Source organism: Magallana gigas, chromosome 8, assembly GCF_963853765.1.
Source record: "Magallana gigas chromosome 8, xbMagGiga1.1, whole genome shotgun sequence".
NCBI lineage: Eukaryota > Metazoa > Mollusca > Bivalvia > Ostreida > Ostreidae > Magallana > Magallana gigas.
Genome location: NC_088860.1, coordinates 27,870,758 through 27,886,538, shown reverse-complemented (window position 1 = coordinate 27,886,538; position 15,781 = coordinate 27,870,758). Strand labels below are relative to the sequence as shown.

At 32.9% G+C, this 15,781-nt stretch overlaps 1 protein-coding gene across 7 annotated transcripts in view; it reads left to right on the top strand.

Moving 5' to 3' along the window:
* Nucleotides 1-1,805: 1,805 nt before the first annotated feature.
* LOC105317077 (mitogen-activated protein kinase kinase kinase kinase 4) overlaps nucleotides 1,806-15,781 on the top strand; it is a 68,507-nt gene continuing 54,531 nt past the window's right edge. For 6 of the 7 annotated variants that reach the window (XM_034471623.2, XM_034471620.2, XM_034471622.2 and 3 more), the window contains exons 1-9: nucleotides 1,806-2,087; nucleotides 3,822-3,887; nucleotides 4,705-4,761; nucleotides 6,722-6,766; nucleotides 6,950-7,030; nucleotides 9,225-9,273; nucleotides 9,766-9,827; nucleotides 11,508-11,598; nucleotides 14,800-14,872. In XM_034471623.2, the coding sequence (XP_034327514.2) occupies nucleotides 2,037-2,087; nucleotides 3,822-3,887; nucleotides 4,705-4,761; nucleotides 6,722-6,766; nucleotides 6,950-7,030; nucleotides 9,225-9,273; nucleotides 9,766-9,827; nucleotides 11,508-11,598; nucleotides 14,800-14,872 (575 nt within the window). In that variant the 5' untranslated portion in view covers nucleotides 1,806-2,036. Of the gene's footprint in view, nucleotides 2,088-3,821; nucleotides 3,888-4,496; nucleotides 4,518-4,704; nucleotides 4,762-6,721; nucleotides 6,767-6,949; nucleotides 7,031-9,224; nucleotides 9,274-9,765; nucleotides 9,828-11,507; nucleotides 11,599-14,799; nucleotides 14,873-15,781 lie in introns of those variants that run through there. The other variant, XM_066069643.1, reaches the window with a different exon arrangement.

The following is a 15,781-nucleotide window of genomic DNA, read 5'->3' as shown; positions in this document are numbered from 1 at the left end:
GGGTCGGGACCCCCCCCGACCCCCCTCTAGATCCGCGCATGAATAAAATACTTTCTTTGATGATTCATGTGAGTTATGAAGGAAACGATCATTACACAAAATATTTACTTAACCCGCTAACGCGGGTTATGTATATTTCTGCAATGTCGCTACCTTCATATCCCGAAAGAATCACCAAAGAAAGTATTTAATTGTTTAAATTAATCAAAAACAGTCACAGGCAAATTATGCTAGAAACCTTGTTTTAATTCACATTCCTAGAGAATATGCTCGGGAGTTTTAATTTCTTCTCCATAAAATCATGTGAGTTTATTTATTATTTAATTTTATGTTAGAAAGAATCTGTTGCTAATATGCCATGATTCGAAACTGAAACCATTGAATGAGTTCAAAAGGGAGGAGAAATCTAGATCATTTAAAATTAAAAAAAATGGTTCCAGCTATATATAGTTTTATCATTTGACTGAAGTTTAAAAAAAAAAATACATGCATAATTTTGTTTTTCTTCTACCACTATTAAAAGTGATATGGAACACATTTAGGTACATCTAAGGAATTAAAACACATCATTTAAAAAAAAAATATTTTTGTATAAAAAGAAAAAATCCAACATACCCCCCCCCCCCTCCCCCCCCCCCCCCCACACACAGCAAAACAGTGTTCAATGCATAAGGAGATAAATATATTTGTTTTTTATTCTGTTAATTTATCAGAAAAACATAACCAAGAATGTAAAACATTTTTACAGAATACATTTTGTTTTATTTGTTTAAATTTCTCCAGCTTTAAATTTCCAGCACGAAGCAATTTTTAATACTAGTATCTATGTCTAAAACATAATGCAGATTACTACATGTACTTTGTAGCATGGTGTTCATCATCCAAACAAGTTAATGACATAATAAATTCTTAGATTTTTTATCATCTTAAGCTGTCATCTTTAAGTTCCTTAGAACAAAATTTTTTCCAAAGAATGATCCCTTATTCCTTAAGTGAATACTTCGCAAATATGGACAATTTTTCATTCGAATGCATGTAAATTTTCTGTTTATGGTAAGTTATAACTGCAGTTACGATAGCAAAACTATATGAGGGAGTTTGACAATTGTATTATACATGTATATACTAAGTAAATGTTTTAAATATGATGTATAATGAAAAATTAAATTTAAACTTCACACTTTTAAGAGGATAAAACTTTATACTGTTAACAGTTTAAAATGATTGAGAATGAGATGATTATATGCAGCACTCGGAACGTATTTTAATTAGGTTCCAAACGTTCACGGGCTATCATAACCCGTTGGTTAACAATCATTGGAGTCGTCTAAATTCATGTTTTTTAAATGAACATTTTTATTATAATAATAAGGTTTTTTCCTGGAGAGTATGGCTTAGACAACTTCTCTATACATATGCGCTTTCCTTCAACGGTGTCTGCAATTGTTATTTGTCAACTTCGTATTACATGTGCCACGTTCCCAAATTGATACGGCCATGTGAACATTATTACACGTATTTATAATCTTTCTCAAGAGAAACTACGAAATACATCAGTTTATAAAACCCAGATACATGCATCTCCCTCATTCCCTAATATGCTAATTGGTCTTTTTCAGTAGGATATAATATAACTGCATTTTTTTGATGATATGAATCATTTGAATTTAAACTGAATAAATTATTCTCCGTATATGTGTGTTTGTATTTTTCATTTTTTTTTGTGCGTCATACACCGCACCCATCAGGCATCGGTGATGTCATGAAATAATATTAGAGTTATCGCCCCCAACTCCATCTCCCACAATGCATTGAAATGTCAATCGCATGTGTAAATATAACGGAATATCAGCACGTCTGGAAACTTTTTCTTCTGAATGCAGTCGTTTGCACGATGAATGTTTATTTAAAGAAAACAAAATATCTTCCACTAACAAATTTTAATTGTTAATTTTCGCGAAATCGTCCAGAGTTTAATTGTTTGTGGACAAAAAGCTGAAGAGGAAGTGAAGAACTTTCAATGAAAAAAATACAAAATGGCCTCCACTAACGTTAGTTTGGATGACATAGATTTGTCAAGTTTAAGGGTGAGTTATGTGTTGATCTCTACTAGCACATAGTGGAAATATTTAAAAAAGAAAACCAGTTGAATATATATATAAGTACGAAATGGTCGAAGTGGGATTGAAACAAAACGGTTGATAATTTGATATAAACAAAGGGGTTCTTTTGGCCATTGGCTGAATATTTGGTTTAACCAGGGACGTATATACTAAGTATATACGTCCCTGGTTTAACTCTTCACCAATCTTCAACAACTAGGCATTTATTTAATGTTCTTTTTTAACTTCATAACTTTAAACTCATTCCAACACATTGAGAATGTTTATTGTCAAAATAATTAGTTTCAAGTTATTGTTTTCTTTTCAAGTTTATGCAACGTCATTTACACACGATCAAAAGACCGATTAATCTAATGAATAAATTCAGTTGACATCTAACCTATATCAGTATAAATTGGGTTAGGGAAATTTATCCTTTAAGACTTTATTAAACAGCTGTTAAGCATGAAACAGCATATAAAGAAGATATTATAACTCTATCAGTAGAAATACATGTACATTACTAAACTTTTGACCAAAATTGTGACTATGCCCCTTTATAAACAACAGTTGTTCTAGATTTAAGTATTTCCATTGGTGGTGAAAATATTTTTTTGTAATACATGTACATGTATAAATTTTTAAGCCAGTCAAATAGTGCACTCTACAGTCAGGTTTCATTGTTACATTCCTCACACTAATAGTAATATCTGGACAGTTGTTGCTTTAAAGGTTAGGCTCCTCAAATTATTATTTCATGATTGGTTTCAGATGAAAAGCATAGAACCCAGTTAAAATCTTTTTCTAATTATATCAATACAAATTATGAAATGAAAACATGTAGTTGCACATGTTGATACAGTTGTATTTTTATTGTAAAAATGAGTATATATGTGGATCAATCATTCTCTAGATTATAAATTTGATGACACCCTGATCATATCAATCACCTCATAATATTTAAAGAATGATTCCTTATTACATAGATTTATGTAAATTAGTTTTTAGCAATTGTTTTATTATATATTAAAAATTTGACATTTTTATGCTATTTTTATTTTGTGTTAATTATATCAGAGACATAAATAACATTATTTATTGTCTCTGATTATATGCAAATCCTGTTTGTGCCCAAATAGAGTGCATTTGTGTCATTGAGCGACGAAATGTATTGAACTATACATCACAAATTTGATTCGTAGTGTTATCACAGAAAAATGTAAATTTATATAATAGTTTAGTACAACAACTGGGAATAGCAATCTCTATAACAACTTGTAGAAATATTCTACTCCAGATATTTGCAACTCTTTTTTTATTTAACAAATGAATGTAAGTTTCCTATTGTTTCATGCTTGGAGGGAAATGAAACATATTTTTAATTTGAATTTTGAGAAAAAATTACACCATGATACATCTCTGTTATTGAATGAACCTGTAAGTAACAGCAACAACAATTAATGTAACAACATGATTTGAATTGAGCAACCCCTAATGAAAATTTTAAAAGTGGTGATTTTATCCCAATATTTTTCAATAATTTATTTTTACTTTTGTTTTAAGCCTTAGACAAGAAGACAAGGCAATTGCAGAAGAGAAATTTTTTTTTGTCGTATCATCCTTAAAATACCATACATATTCCATACATGTCCTATTAGTACAAGACAGTTGAACTGTGTTTATTTTTTATTTAGAGGTGTTTTTTTTATATGATTGTAGGATCCAGCTGGAATCTTTGATTTGATAGAAGTTGTCGGAAATGGAACATATGGCCAAGTCTATAAGGTTTGAAATGAAGTGATGAGAGAAACAGAGACATACTGTTTGGTCAGCTCGATTTCCCTTTCTTTGGTTGTCTGTACTGTTTTAAATTATATCTTGACTTATTGAATACTGTTTTTGAGCAACATATTTTTATTTATCGGTTGATTTTGGTAAACAAGATTATCACTGAATTTCTGTTCTGTGGATCCTTGGTAGTTGTAGTGTATTCAGGTAACTGTTTAGGCCTTTGGGCCTGTTGTTATAATGACTAAATGGGGACCAGAGACAATAATGATGCAGGGTGGATGCTCTGCTTGGCATGCTCATGTAGAACTTCAAATAAGTAAACAGAATAGAACTGAACAAAATTTTATTATCACAAGATTTATTTTATTTGACTCTGAACATGTCATTCTAGTCGGTTGATCAACTCTGCATAAACGTAGTAAGGTTTACTTCCTGTGGAAACTTTTGGTCATGAGCCTTAAGTGATCAGAAACATTCTTTTGGTGATTACACAACTTGGAGTTTATAAACATGCATTCTTTTCTCACTGCATATGTTCACTGTTTCTGTGTGTGTGTGTGTGTGTCAGAGAGAGAGAGAGAGAGAAAGAGAGAGAATCATTTAAGCATGCTATACTGATATCATGTAAGTAAGTCAATAACATGTATATGGAAAAAGATGAACTTGAAAATAACTTTTAAACATGTTCTTATGTAAAACATAGTAGATGTAGACTAGACCATGTCATTTAGAAGTGATAGATGGGTCGATTGTCAAATGACAAACACCATGCAGCAACAAGCAAGCAAAGTTAATGTTCTTTTGTTTTCAGGGTCGACACACCAAGACTGGGCAGTTGGCAGCCATCAAAGTTATGAATGTGACAGAGGTTAGATTATCTCTTAAGCCATCAACTCAGATAACTGAAATGATGTTTAATTAAATCAATATATTAAAGAGGGAACACCATGTTTAAATTCTTTTGCTAAGGGTTGTGGTCAAACAAAAATCACACTCATTACTCATTCACAACTATTTTTTATGTACTGGTATATCATTGATTATGGTTAGAAAACTTGAGGGGTTTTCATAAAAATTTTAATGTATCCAGGATTTCATGATATCTGAACTGGTGTTAAAATTTGTATTCTATGACTTCTCTTTACATTATCATAGGTACTTTTAGTACCAAATTTTTCTTGCAGTCATATTTGTAGGAACTTGCAATATTTTGAATTTATTTAAAGAAAAAAAAAAGATTTGTGGTGTTGATGATCATGAAATACATATCTAATATTGTAAACTTTGACATAAGCCACAAGTAGGGTATATTCATATAAGTCTCTCAAACAAAGTTTGGAGTCCTATTGTTTTTGTTCAATTTCTTCTTTTTCTTTGTTCTCGCTTTGGAACTTGTTCATCAAGTTTCTTAGACATGGCTGAACAGAATTGTACAAAACTCTAGGATATGATAGGCCTGCACATCTAGTTGTGCACCCTGTTTTAAATTTTTTAATTTGGGGTTGGTCAGTCATATTTTTTTTTTGGGGGGGGGGGGTCAAATGGGGTTGGAGTCTAAAATTGAATCCTATGGGGAAAATTATACACTATATTGTAAATGGTTATAACTGGAAAACCATGAAAGATATTGACATGGGGTCTTCAAATGCATATATTGAGTGTTATGGGCAATAAATATGGTACATTAGATATGGTCCCTGGGATCATCCCCAACCCCCAGGTTTGGGAAATTACTTAATATCTCAAAAATTGTTGACATCCCCACCCCTAAATTATATATATTCTTGTTCCTTGTGTAATGGGACATCATATGGTATTAGGTTATGGCCATATGGGGTGGTCCCGTCCCTTCTGAAACAGGAAGTTTCCTAATATCTCAAAATCCATTGAGATCCCCACCCCCAAACTATACAAGAATTATATATTCTTGTTCTTTGTGATTATCAAATGGTATGTAGGTCATGGGACCTGGGGGTGGTCTTGACCCCTGTCGAACAGGAAGTGCCCAAATATTTTGAAAACGGTCAAGATCCCCCTCCCTAAACCATATATATTCTTGTTCCTTGTGTCAAGGGGCATCAAATAATTTGTAGGTTATATGGGCCCCGGGGTGGTCCTGACCGCCTTTAAAAGGAAGTGCCCAAATTATCATGAAAACGGTTGTGATCCCCCTCCCTAAACCATACATATTCTTGTTCCTTGTGCCAAGGGGCATCAAATGGCATGTAGATAATGGGCCTTGGGGTGATCCTGGCCCCCCTTGAACAGGTACTGCCCAAATAATCTTGAAAACGGTTGAGATCCCCATCCCTAAACCATATACACTCTTGTTCTACTATATACACTCTTGTTCCTTTTGTCAAGGGGCATCAACTGGCATATACGGTAGGTCATTGGCATTGGAGGTGGTCCTGACCCTCTTTTGAACAGGAAGTGCTGAAATATCTTGAAAACAGTTGAGATCCCCCCCTATAAATTGTATATATTCTTGTTTCTTTAGTCAAGTCAGTTCACCTGATATACAGTAAATGACCCACGGGGAACATCATCAAATTTCAGAAATAGAAATAATCATGTAAAAAATCTTTTTGTCTGTAAAATTTGACCCACGTGGGTCATCCCTACCTCCAAACACGGCCTCATTCATTTGGGAGACTTTATAATCGCCCCGATTATAATTACATCTTGTTTATATTGGATATACATGTACTCATAAATATATTCAATTGAGTAAAATGAAATTTATATGCATAGTTTTATTTTAACAATAATTTTTTTTATTTTGATGCCATTGAAAATTAAAAATTAATTTGTTTTAAATTTTCAAGGATGAGGAAGAAGAAATCAAGCTTGAGATTAATGTCCTGAAAAAGGTAAGATAGCATCCTCATTTCTCAATCAGGGCAGGATCCAAGATATTTCATTTTGAGGATTTTTACAAAATAATACACTTCATTTGAACAGAGAATTTACACTTATTAAATAGGAATTCAATATTTTAAACTATTATTCAATGTTTAGCTAGACACTTATTATTCAGTGGTTTATCTTTCTAGTTTTCCAATCACAGAAACATAGCAACATATTATGGAGCATTCATCAAGAAAAGTCCCCCTGGAAAAGACGATCAACTATGGGTAATTTAAAATTGATTTTAAAAAATAATGAGAACGACATTGAATCCATTTTATGGCTCTAAAATGCTTATAACAATATACAATTATTGCTCTTTTTGCATTGTTTTGAGGTCATAACGATGATTTAGCTACAGAAGTACAATATTCACTGAACTAAAGGCGAGGTGAATATTGTACGTCAAGGGTAGGTAAATCATCGTATTGATCGAAAAAACAGCAATAATTGTATTATCATATGATTCAGCTACAAATTGATTCAGAAATATGAAATTGAGTGTTATCAAGTGAAAATTTTAGTTTGAAGCCATAGTTAAACAAATTGAGAAATGTGATATGAAGGGGTGTGATATAACAACAGAAGATTGACAGAGACGGGTGTAACATTAACTATATATCACACCACTAGGGTTTATATCACACGGGTAGGCAAATTTTCGGTTAATATTGCATAGGACGGAAAAGGGTATATTTTCTATAAGCATACAATATAATGTATTATTTTTAGCTCCCCTGAGCTGAAAGCTCAAGCGAGCTTTTCTGATCACTTTTTGTCTGGCATCAGTCCGTCCGTCCATTCGTCCATCCATCTGTCTGTAAACTTTTAACATTTTCGACTTCTGACTTTTTCTTCAGAACCACTGGGTCAATTTCAACCAAACTTGACACAAAACATCAATGGGTAAAGGGGATTCTAGTTTGTATAAATGAAGGGCCATGCTCTCTTTCAAGGGGAGATAAAAAGGATATAATGAAAATTTGTTGATATTTTTCAAAAATCTTCTTCTCAAAAACCATTGGGCCAGAAAAGCTTTAACTTGTGTCAAAGTGTGGAAGTTTTACATAGGAATATACAGAGTAAATCTTTAAAAATCTTTTGACGAGTAACCAACCAGCCAGGAAAGCTATACCTTGTGTGGAAGCATCCTTAGGTAGTGTAAATTCAAATTTGTGAATTTACATGACCCCCAGGGGTAGGATGGGCCACAATGAGGAGGTGGTCGAACTTTTACATAGGAATATATAGAGTAAATTTTTAAAAATCTTCTCAAGAACTGATCAGCCGAGAGGGTGAAACTTGTGTGGAAGCATCCTTATGTAGTATAGATACAAAGTTGTAAAAAGGATAACCCCGGGGGTAGGGGTGGGCCAGAATGGGGAAAGGGGAGGGGTCGAACTTTTACATTGGAATATTTATTGGATATCTTTTAAAATCTTTTTCTCAGAAGCTAATCAGCCAGGAAAGCTGAAACTTTTGTTTAAGCATTCTCAGGTAGGGTAAATTGAAGTTTGTTCAAATGTGGTCACAAAAATTATTAGGAATATGAATAGAAAAAATTTTTAAGTATCTTTTTTCTAAAAACCACTTTCCTAAAAAAGCTTTACTTTACTAAAGGCAACCTCAGATAATGTAGATTCAAATTCTATCAAATCAAAATTTTGAGAAGTAGGTTGGGGATCCAATTTTACAAAGGAATATATTTTAATTATTCACAAAAACTGAAAGGTTATGATATATGTTTTACTTATTTGCAAGCATTTTGACATAATGCTGATTCTTTAAAATTGTTTAGACTTTGGCCCCTGGACAATTCTTGGGCCCAACAAGGGGTTCAGAGTTTGATGTAGGTTTATATCCCATATATAAACAATTGTTTTTGAGAACTGCAATGCTCAAAAGGTGATATGACTATGAAATCATCCTGTTAGAAAAGGGACTTGATTATAAACATAAGAATATCCATGGTGAAAAAAATGGACTTTTATGTATGCAGGATCTACATGTATTATACTACATTGTCCAGATAGTATGAATTATGACTCTGTTAAACTGATTTTATTACACCTATTGTTGCTCAGGTGAGCGATGTGGCCCATGGGCCTTTTTTTTTTTTTTTTTTGATTGTTGGATATTAACCAATAAAAGAGCTAGGCATTAATCAATCATATAATAATGTTATTTATTGATCAGTTCTTTAGTAGGAATAAATTGTTAATGAGTGTATTTAAGAAAAAGAAACAGGTAAAATGTTGTATTTAATGTTTAGGGTATTGAAGATTAATCATAGTCTCTGGGGAGTGGAATGAGGTTTAAGGATTTAGATGAATTTGTGATGAAACCCTTTATCTGTATGTACAAGGTACCAGACAGAGCTCTACAGTAGACTTGACTTAAGTTTATGGTTTTTACTTGTAGCTTGTGATGGAATTCTGTGGAGCGGGGTCAGTGACAGATCTGGTCAAAGGTGAGAGATCATAACTGTGTAAGGTTATATTCATTCACTGAGGGAATGGAACTGTTATTATGTAATTCACTTGTTTAAAACTATACTGTTAACCGCTAAATGTTGTGAATTTCTGATATATCAGAATTGATTGTAAAATGGTTAACTAGCATTTATTTCTGGAAAAAGGAATCATTTCTTGACTTTCATGGAAATTTCAGTGTGGGTCAGCCACATGATCTCGTATATATATTGCGATACCTGCTTGTGCCCCAACAGTGTAATTTGACTATTGAATGTTTAATCTTGGAAAAAGACTCTGGAAAATGTAAACATACTGTAGTTTCATTAAATTCATGTATTATACATTTATGTTAATATGAAGTGGTTGGTCATATGCATGCAGATGTTGCTAACATTTCTTGAATAGAATGAGAGATGAATTTCTTTGTCTGACATGCTACTTGGTTATGTCTTCAGATTCATTCAGTCATTCATTATTTTTTTTCTTAGCAACAAAAGGAAGCAGTCTGAAAGAGGAGTGGATTGCATACATTGGCAGAGAGATGTTGAGGGTGAGTTAAGTGTTCTGTGTAATGTTTTTGAAACATTTGAAAAGCAGAACGCTTCATGAACCTCTTAAATTACTGGTAATAAAACACAGTCTAGGTTCATATATTTCTCAAGCAAGAATCAACATTTATATTTTTATTACTGTAAGTCAATTCTCAGTGACTGAGAAACAAAACATTATGTTTTGTTTTTACTTGGTAATGATCTGTTGGGAAATTATTGATTACAGCGTTCTACTATAAGTGTTAAGATGTTTCTGTTAAATCAGATCAAATCACGAACTTCATTGATATGTTCCAGTACAATCAGGCCTAAGTTTTTTTGCAATATATTATTTAGCCTTTTTAACATGGTAGGATACACCTCTATATTGTGACATCTTATGAAGACAAACAATAAAATCAAATATAATTTAATTTTTTTTTTCTTTCACATTACTGTTATCTAACAGTATTGTGCAGTGGTTTAGAGCGTTAACCATGGATTTGTAAGTCATGAGTTCCAATCACATCTGGGCTGTTACAATTTTTACCTTTCCAATAATTTTAAAATATATTTTTGGTCAAATATTGTAAAATTTGAAAATTCTTAAACGGTGAAAGTATTTTGATTGTAGTGTTCTTCTATCCACATCAAGGTGTCCCGTATCACCTTATCATTCACTCACATATTATATAATGTTATAAAAAAGTAAATTTCTAGTAGTAGATAGAAAATAACTTTAAACTTGAATATGAGAACGAAGTGCCAGGAAATAGTTAAAAGGATTTTACTCCAGACCTTGAACAGGGAACAGACTTAGATTTTGAATATTTTGATTAATTTATGACAAAAAAGTTATCCTACAGTAATTTTAAAAGATGTTGATTTACCTGTATATGTATTCTCAGTTTACAGTCAGTGGGCATATCCTGGCCAGTAGTATGTACTTGAATCAAAATCTGGTTATCATACCCCTGCAAACAAACTTGAGATGTGATTTTTTCTTAGCGGGGGGGGGGGGGGGGGGGGGGGATCAATCGTGAGCTTCCTTACAGTACTTCTAGTTTTATACCCCCACTCTGAAAGATTGGAAGGTATACTGTTTTACCCTTGCATGTCTGTCTATAACAAATTTCAGTCGCATTTTTCTCGGCAACTGTTGACTGCAGATGGTTAAAATTTTAACACATTCTTTGTTTAGGTATGCCATATGGTGGGTTTCATTGTTTTGGCGCCAATCAGAAGTCAACTTCCTGTTAAATGACTACTTTGTTTATTTTTAGCCTAAATTTAAAAAAAAAAATTTGTCAAAGATTTCTCAGCAACTATTTATCACAGATTGTTGAAATTTCAACACACTCTTCCTTTTGGCAAGTTATATGGTGGGATTAATTTTAAAACAAATTTGATGTCAACTTTCTTTTAAATGTCAACTTCACTTATTTTGTATATTCACATCAGAGCAGGTGTATCACTAGTAGACATTGACTCACAGATATCTTGTTTTATTTGATTGCAAAATCATGTCAGATAAGAAAGATAACTTTCTGGTACATAAAGTTTTCATAGTGTTAATCAAATTCAATTCATCAGCAAATTTGTTATACCACTATCATTATTTTTAAATACTAAAGGTGGTGGTTTATCAAGAGTGACTCTTATTACTTAAAAAGCATTCCATGTGTTGCTATTTTTTTCAGGGGCTAGCACATTTACACAGCAATAAAGTTATACATAGAGATATCAAAGGACAGAATGTTCTACTGACAGACAATGCAGAAGTCAAATTAGGTCAGTAAACCAGGCTCTCTCATAGACTCTACTATCCCACGTACATACCTCCATCCTTTCTATAAGTCTCCTTCACTCAGTATCACATACCACTAACTCTAACAGTCATGTCATAAAAAGAATTATCAACTAATCAACAAACAAAACAGTGTTTTCACTAGAAATAGGTTGTCAAGTAAAGTGCAATATTTTCAGCATACTTAGACATAGGTTGAAGTGTACCATCATGAAGTAAGATAGCTGCAGGTCTGTAATGCCCGATCTAAAAAAAGTTGAAATGGGAGATTCAGTTCCTTCCATGATGAAAAGTTGCAATTTATGGTACACAAAGAAATACTGTATACAGGTTTATACTTGATCCCATTTTATTTTTTGCCTTTTTCGTCAGCAGACGAATTTAAGACTGACAGAATTCCTATGTCCCAAGTTATCTATCTTAAAACACTACTTTGTCTGGGCGTATTAAAAATGGGGCAAAACTGTTTTCAAGTGCAGAAGAGCGAAAATTACATGGGACAAAAATAACCATGTATATAGTAAGCTGGTTTTGGACTTATTTACCTTATTTCCAAACAAATTCTGACAATATTCCACACAAATTCTGAGATTAATCTGTGTAAATATTTAGCACGGTTAAATTCTTCAGACAATTTTCTACTGATATTGTTGCTTTACTTGCCTTAGATTTCTCTCAAACACACTAAGTAACCCGTACTTCATAAAATTAATTAGCCCAGTGTTTGAAATAATCGTCTGCCAGAGACCCATAACTTCAGGCAAGGGCGAACAAACTTGTTTGTACGAGCGTCCAACTGGACATGGATATTTTTTAAGCCAAGTGTATATGATATCGGGATGGGGGTTTTAAGAATTTTTAACTGATTCTTGTCATACTATTGCTTTCCTTGTATGGTCATTGAACAACAGTCAAGACAAGCTTTTAATTCATGTAGACTATGCCTTGACATGTGAGCATGGCAAGGTAGAGTTCCCAGACATGCTACGGAATAATATAGGGTAATCTCAGCAAGAATTACCAGTGGTAAATACCAGTATTCCCCGTCCTGGTAAATACTACTGATTTTCACTAAACTGGGGAATACTGGGAAATACAAATTTATAATCTTTATTTCTTTAATTTCCTTAATGTAAAACGTATATTTAGGATATAAGAGATTAACAATAAGCACCGAAACACAATTTAGCATACTTTGCCAATACATTGTCAGTTTATGAATCTTAAATTCACCAGATCACATATTCCCAAAAACTTCTATAGCTGCTGGAGTACAAAGTTTAGTCTAGCTTCTTGAACCCCAAGTTTAGTGTTTTACAGATTTATAATTCAAAGCACAAAATAAACTGTTATAATTACTGTAGGTGTTACATGTTGTTTTAATACCGTAATCCGGTGATTATAATGCGCACTTTTTTCCCAGCATTTTTTACCGTGAGAAAGGGGTGCGTTTTATACATCCCTATAGGATTTGGACATATTTTTTCCCTAGTTGAAGCACGGGGTATCATACTGCCGTATTACATATGCTGTTCACAGATAGGACCGATACCCTGCTATACATCGTAACATTCCTTCATTATCACATATATATTATTATTTAACCCTTAGGAAATCATTGTTTTAGCATGCAATTAAAGAAAATGTACACTTTAAGTCTGTTAATAAATAAACTGTTTCAAAATGGCCTTTAAAAATTAATTTAAACTGCCTATTCTTTATCCCCGTGTACGCCGCCATTACAGCTGTTATTTATAGAATGCGGACTTGGATTGCCACGTGCTATTTGTAACCCATCTTTGAAAACAGCTTACACATCATTTGGCTCATTTTTAACCATTTTCATGTAATGCTAATTAATTTATTGCAAATAATTATGAATATAAATAATTCTATAACCTATTCCGTTAATTGAAGCCATTGAAACAGTTGTGCTCCCCCTCCGCTAACACTTGACACCTTGGGTATCTCAGACACCCCCCTTAGGCTATGTGTACTATACACAACACAACTATTTGTGCATATATTTTATTATGTTCCAGGCCTCTAATTGATCACTTTGATCGGAGTCATTTAAGAATTTAATTAGGTCCGTTATCTCCATACCTGTACATCGTCCGTTTTTCACTTCACAGGGATTGTAATATTAGACTAAACAATTATATAAGTAGTTGATTTTATTTACGGTAGAAAATATAATACTAGGTCTATTTAAAACATTGATTATGAATTAAAGATACTACCGCGATGTATTAGTTACAATAAATCCGTATCTAAGAAAATATTGTGTTTTTCTTATTTCCGGTAGCGTATTCCCGCGATGAAGTTGAGCGTGCATACAAATTATAACTGCTTTGTTGATACTCAGGATTACCGTTTGGTCAATTTTTTTTATGCGTATTATACATCCCAACAAGCTTTTTTTCACCATTTTCAAGTCCAAAGTGGGGGGTGCGTATTGTACACAACTGCATATTATATTCACCGGATTACGGTAAATAATTGACTCTTGACAGTTTTGTGCTCCTGTTTTGGGGAGATGTATACAATGAGAGGGATAATTGGTGGGTATTACCAGTATTTCCCACCGTCCTGGGAAATATGAGTATTTCCCACTTTTATGCCAACCCTGCTCCAGGCTGGTTGAATTTTAACAGGGCTTATAACTTATACTAGTTGTCAGCCTTGAGAGTCTAGCTAGTAGGTTTTTGACGAGTTTAAAGCACTGATTAACCTATATTAATTTATGTGCAGATTGAGTTGCCATTTTTACATTAAACAAACTACACTAATGAACTTTACATTGCTGCAGAGGTGTTTTAATTAATTTCAAAGTCAAGTAAACTGATGATATATGTACGTAGTTAAACATCCATAGAATTTTTAGGAATCGAATATTTGTACAGAATGTGTTTGGAAATAAGAATAATCAGTTTAAAACTAGCGCAAGTTTTTGTGCCATATAAATTGCAAGTTTTTTGTATGGGAGGCACTAGTTTTACTTAATGTCAACCCAATTTTTCCAGTAGAGCTACAAATCTGCAGCTAGAAATTGAAAGAAAAAGGTTTGCTAAAGGATTTTTTTTATCGAAATATAGCTGTATTGCATAATTTTTTTTAAAAATTGTCTCTGTATGTGTGGTACTATAATGTTTTGCATTGCTAAGCTATTATTCTCTTTGTAGTTGATTTTGGAGTAAGTGCACAGTTGGACAAAACCATTGGAAGAAGAAACACTTTCATTGGAACACCATATTGGTAATTGTAGATTTATGATTCATCCTTAAATTTCAGTTGTTAGTCCCCTACTGGTTTCACTGGAGGGGATTATAACTTTCCTCTGCATCCGTCCGTCTGTCTGTCCTACTTCATTTTTACACGCTATTTAGCTCACCTGAGCTATTCTGATTACATTTTGTCTGCCGTCCGTCTGTCAGCCTGTAAACTTTTAACATTTTGAACTTCTTCTCTAAAACCGCTTGGCCAATTTCAACCAGAACGAAAATATAGGGAACTGGAAGTTAACAGTGTACCCCTACCAAATGTTTAGTTTAATATCTTGTGTAGGATTTTCTTGGTAAAAAATAGTATTACATAAAGGTACAATGTCAAAGATTACGTGTATGCAAAAAAAGTGTAAAATAATATGAACCTTGCTGGACAGCTTTAAAATGTCAAACTATAGATCTAGTTTACACTTTTGTACCGTCTGGTACACATATTTTCGAGAAAATTTATTTTTAATATCCACTTTTTAATGTTCGGGTTCGTTATCGGGTTAGGTGTCTATTGAATAAACAAGGCCAGTATTTAGTCAGTAATAATATCGTGGGTTACTTGTACCATTCCTTTTATCATTTCTAACAAACAAATAAGTTCTGTAAAATAGTGTCAAGCATTGTGTTGTAAATTTATTCAGCAGGGTTTTTTTGGTATTATTACAATTGGGTTCATTATTGGGTTGGGCTGTTAAACTGTTGGTTTGATTCAGGGTTCAGAGGACGGTAAGAAATGATATTGTGCATAACAGTGCATTGATTTCACAGATTACAGGAGATAAAATAAAGAGTATTATTTACCCACTTTGTATTTAATTTCTCCATCAACTATATAGTTTGAATTTCCTCTGTTCTGTTATCTCTTATTAAAGCATAACACCTCGTTTAT